Consider the following 4,873-nt stretch of genomic DNA (forward strand, 5'->3'; position numbering starts at 1 on the left):
TAGAAGTGAGGGTACCATGTACAAACCAATAATTAAAAGGACAAAAATTCTCTTAAGCAAGAAGGCTTTTAAGCATGAAGTTACCCAACTGTCGCATCTTCGAGGGATCTCTTTACCATGTCAGTGTATGTTTTTTGTCTCAGTATTGTATTTTTGTTTTCAACTTGTAGAAAGGAGATCACTATTAAATTGGTTAGGATTGAATGATAACCTTGCACAGTGCAGTTCTTGCATGTCTGTAATTTTAACTAAGAAAACTTCTCCACTGTACTTTAATCCCCACCCCCACAGGCAGTTATTTTCTCTGTATTTTTTCCATAGTGCTGAATGTTGCTTTGTTTCTTATTTCACTCATTCTTCACATTCTCTCTGTCTGCTCAGCCCTTTATCCTTCTATTTTCCTGTATCAGCTTCTTGAAGCCATGTTTCAGGCTAGCTCATGCATTGTAAGAAGCACAAAATTGTTACACAGTGCACTTAGATACATGTAAAATGGGCAATGAGGAGAAAGTATGGAAGAAACAGTGGACCAAATTAATCTGTAGTGCAACTCAAATTTGCTGAAATTCTCAGGTGTGAGGCATTGCTGCTGTCTGCCAGGGTAACTCCTATTAACTGGAATTAACCCTAATTACCACCAGCATTAATGAACTATAGCCATCAGGTTGATATGCTTTTAGTTAATGTAAAGTTTCGTGTTAAGCTGTTAATCAGGAAAATATAGGCAATGTTTTAGTAGCTCAAGAAGGCATAATTTTCTAATATATTTTTGCTTGTTGTGTGCAAGTTTCTGGCCACTAATATAAGTGTGTAGCGACAGAAATTCATCATCCTCTCCCACCCCCAGGAGATTGCTTATTAGATTTATGCAACACAAGACACTAAAACCACGTTTGTCTGTCACACAGCCACGGCCAGGGGAGGGGAAATTGCCAGTTGCTAGTGGATACCTGGAGTTTTTGTGTATGACCATGAAGAACAGCTTGTGCACTTTCACCCCCGATGTTCCCTGAATAACTTGGGTCTCATTTAGGTCAATAAGCCTTTATCAAAACGTCAGGAGTGAAAAATGTGTCTTGGTGTAAGCCGACTGGTCGTTCCCTCCAGTCACCAGGGTCTATAGGACAATCAATGTTCTCTAAGCTTGTCTGCATGTCACGCAAAGAGCTGGATGACAGTAACCATTGACTGCGTGTCTGTCGCATTGTCTTTGGGACAGCCTCCATTTGCATACTTGCCGGTGTGCCTGTTATCCAATGAACCATGGAGGGCCTTTAAAAAACATACGCGCACAACTCCGATGCAAATTTCCTAGGCAGAGAATACACGCTTCTTTAAAGCACAATCCAGGCTTTCACTTTCTACCTTCTTGCTATAAAACTGAAGCTGTGATCTTGACAAGGCCACGGTGCCTGGTCTGAGTGCTGCTTGTGGTTTCATTGTGCTAAAACATTAACTTTCCTTTGGGTTTTTCTTTGCCTACCAAGATAATTTTTTTGTTGTTCTTTTGCTTTTGTAATTGCTTTTGGGGATATCTGAACAGTATTATCTGTGCTATCACATACGATGTGAGGCCATACATGCCTTCCTCAAATTAGTTATTTTGGGTGAAGGACAGTTTTTGCTCCCTGTATGGTTGCTATTGTCTCTTGTTAAGGGAGTTTCCTCTATGGTAGTGATGAAAGAGGACATGCTAGCCTTCTGCATACAGAAAAGTACTTGGATGTTGAGAGTTTATTGAGCATGTCTGTGAAATGAATACAATCGCCTGATCCAAAAAGATGGCCTCTCGTGCTTTATTTTACTGTGACAAACCAAGAACACCTTGTGTAAAGCTCGGCTCATAATTTTGCCATTCACTATAGGTTTGTAAATGACATTAGGTGAAATTGGACAAAGGGAGAATTTGATTGTTTGACATTTCTGTCATAAGACACAGGCTTTCCTTAAAGCATCTGCTGCAGATGCCATTTCTTTACATTTATGAGGCTCGTTATGACTTTATTTTATTGAAAAATATTTAATAATAGTCCAGTTGAAAAAAAATGTTCTGATGGGTCATTTCAGAATGAAACTGTAGAAGAGATTCTTGGCTGAGCTTCATGTTTATTCCAAACAACAATCTGGACAGTTTCATTATATCTTGAAAATCTAGCTGGAATACAAGTAACTGTAAACAATTGTGATAGCTTTTCTGCTGCATCTGACATCTTGCACAAGCTATGAGATTGCCAAATCTAAAGGAAAGAGTCATGGCTAATGTTCTCGTAGCTTTTCTAGAAGTGTCACAGAGTTGGACTTCAACACTGTAGTGCCCTGAGATTAACAGTTTGTTATGTCACCAGGAAACTGGTGGTTTAGAGCCACAAAAAGGTAATAATGAGTTAGACTGATGTATAACATTTTTCCCCGTCTTTTTGCTGTGCACAGACCTATGATTTTACTCAGTATTCAGGGCAATGTCCCATGCATTTTTGAAGCTCATAATGTGACTCCCATTCATCTTGACTAGACTAGGATTGTATCCTGGTTGTTTCAATTAGTTTAGAAAATAATCATAGATGCCATCTTGATTCCCATTTGCCAGTCTGCTATGAAAAACAGTGGTGAACCCCACAGAAATGTCAGGAGGCTGGATAAAGAGTTCAGCACCATGTCATCTTCTCTGCAGTTGCTCTTTATATTAAATGACATTATGAAATAAGCAGATTGGTCTCATAATCTGCATTATCCTGTGTAAGTGTGATACCTTATGATTGTTTTTTCTGCTTTACACTTTTCCATATGTCATGTATTTTCAATTACAAGCCACTGTTACCATTCCAATTAGTAGATTCTGCTGTTGGCTCTGATAGAGAATGTGACCAGTTGTTAATCGAGTTGTCCAGTAAAGAATTCTTGCAGCTCCCTGATACTCAGGGAAACCATGCTGTGTATACAGTGCACAACCAGTCTGTAGGAAATCAAGATTTGTCTGCACTTGACTAAGTTCCAAGTATGTCATAATTGTTCCTCTGTCTAATCAACAAGAATGCCAGATGTCTTTGACACCTATCACTTTGTAGGCATTTCCAAAGTCACACTTTAGCATGGGTCTGTGGCTAACACATAGCTTGATACCAGCAGTGTGTCAGGACTAGACCTCTATTTCTGCTGAAGTCTCTATTTGTTGACAAAAGGATGGGAAAGGCATGCTATGTTTCCAGTGCACCTGGAGACTGACTTATTGGTAATGGGTACTAGAAATCTGCCTTCAATCCGTGTGAGATTAGAGGAAGACTGAAAAAGTGTAAGTAAGTGGGAGGTTAAGCTGATATGGTGAATGGAATGTGAAGCATACCTCTTTCTGAAATGAAATATGCTACCAAAAATACTCATCTTTTGCATATAGACTCTGCTTGTTTTCTTTGGCTCAGTCAGGGAAATCTTTTGTTTGAATTAGACCAAGTGAATTGCACAGAATGCTTTTCAGTTTTAGTATGTGTAGACAAGCCAAACGGCATGTAATGAAGTATTTAAACTTGCTTTTAGTCTTTTCTTTACTCTTACAGGTTTTTCTATGTTTCTTTTGATAATTTCGATATACTTGACATTTTTGTCACCTTCCAAATTTTATTTTAGTGCTTCCTAGTACACTCTGAAAAAAGATAGAAGTTGTAAAGTAGAGAATTAACCTAGTTCTCTATGTGTTTCTTTTAGGAAATTGTATTAGTGGTATTCTTCGGAACAGAATACGTGGTTCGGTTATGGTCAGCAGGATGCCGCAGTAAATATGTTGGAATATGGGGAAGGCTTCGTTTCGCTAGGAAGCCTATTTCAATCATCGGTGAGTATGCACAGGTTGCAGAGTTGATGTAAACAATGAGTAAAACTTGTTCTTGAAAGTTTTGAGAAGTGGAATTCCTACGGTAGTTGAAGCCAAGTTAGAGCAAGAGCTCTTGTCATTAGCGTTAGTGTAGATCTGAATTTCCTGTCAGGAATCTATGGCACTGTCATTTGAGAAGAAATGTAGCTTGGTTTGTTTTTCCAGAAGAGCAGAGTGTTTTCTTTTCACAAGTGATCTGAAGCTTTGCCAGAAAGAAGTCTTGGCCATAGTCCTGTCCCCTGTGGCCTCAGGATCCCAGGCACTGTACAATAGCTGCAAATGTATTATTCTAAATATACTGAACAGCCTTTTTTTTTTTTCTCTCCCTCTTCCCCCCCACCCTTCCAGGCCATTTGAATAATTTATTATGAGTTCATTTTGCACTCTGAGCTATATACTGCATGATGGAGCATGGTAGATGCGCTGTAATTACTTTGTGTGTCTTTTGGATTAAAATATGGTTTTGAGTGATGCATTTGGAACTGGGCACCTGACTTCCCTTGATACTCACTGCAGTTCATCTCTTAATGTAACTTCCACGTTCAGAAATTACATCCATATATCCCATATACTTCATAAACCTTTTTTTTTTTCTTTTTTAGAATGCATATCATGTGTTTAACAATTTCACTGAAAGAAACATAATAATCCACAATCAGTCTGTATTTTGTTAGCCAATATTGAGAGAACTATATAGGACCCTTGCCCTGAAGCACTTAAAATATAAAGGGATTAAACAAACCATTTTTTGAAGAGGAATATTGTTATAGAAGCATAGTAATTCTTGTTCTGTGACATAGTTTTTTCCACTACTCAGAAACATTATTTGTAGTCGAGCAGAGGAAATAGTTTTTCATAAAGTATGTACAATTTTGCTGAATATAAATTACAAAGTTTTGTACCTGGGTATTTTTATGGTGATAAAATAGTTCAATTTAGCTTCTTTGTGCATGCATATATATATATATATATATAAAAGCAAAAACTGTATCTCAGGTGTGACTGTAA

The 4,873-nt window shown here is 38.0% G+C and overlaps 1 protein-coding gene across 1 annotated transcript in view; it reads left to right on the top strand.

Moving 5' to 3' along the window:
- The window catches only part of LOC104413387 (potassium voltage-gated channel subfamily KQT member 1-like), a gene marked incomplete at its 5' end in the record, with an annotated part of 66,664 nt that overhangs the window by 37,420 nt on the left and 24,371 nt on the right, over positions 1–4,873 (top strand). The window contains one exon of the mRNA XM_010024362.1: positions 3,700–3,826. Within this exon, the coding sequence (XP_010022664.1) occupies positions 3,700–3,826 (127 nt within the window). The remainder of the gene's footprint in view (positions 1–3,699; positions 3,827–4,873) is intronic.

This window comes from Nestor notabilis, unplaced genomic scaffold (assembly GCF_000696875.1).
Source record: "Nestor notabilis isolate BGI_N333 unplaced genomic scaffold, ASM69687v1 scaffold4571, whole genome shotgun sequence".
NCBI lineage: Eukaryota > Metazoa > Chordata > Aves > Psittaciformes > Psittacidae > Nestor > Nestor notabilis.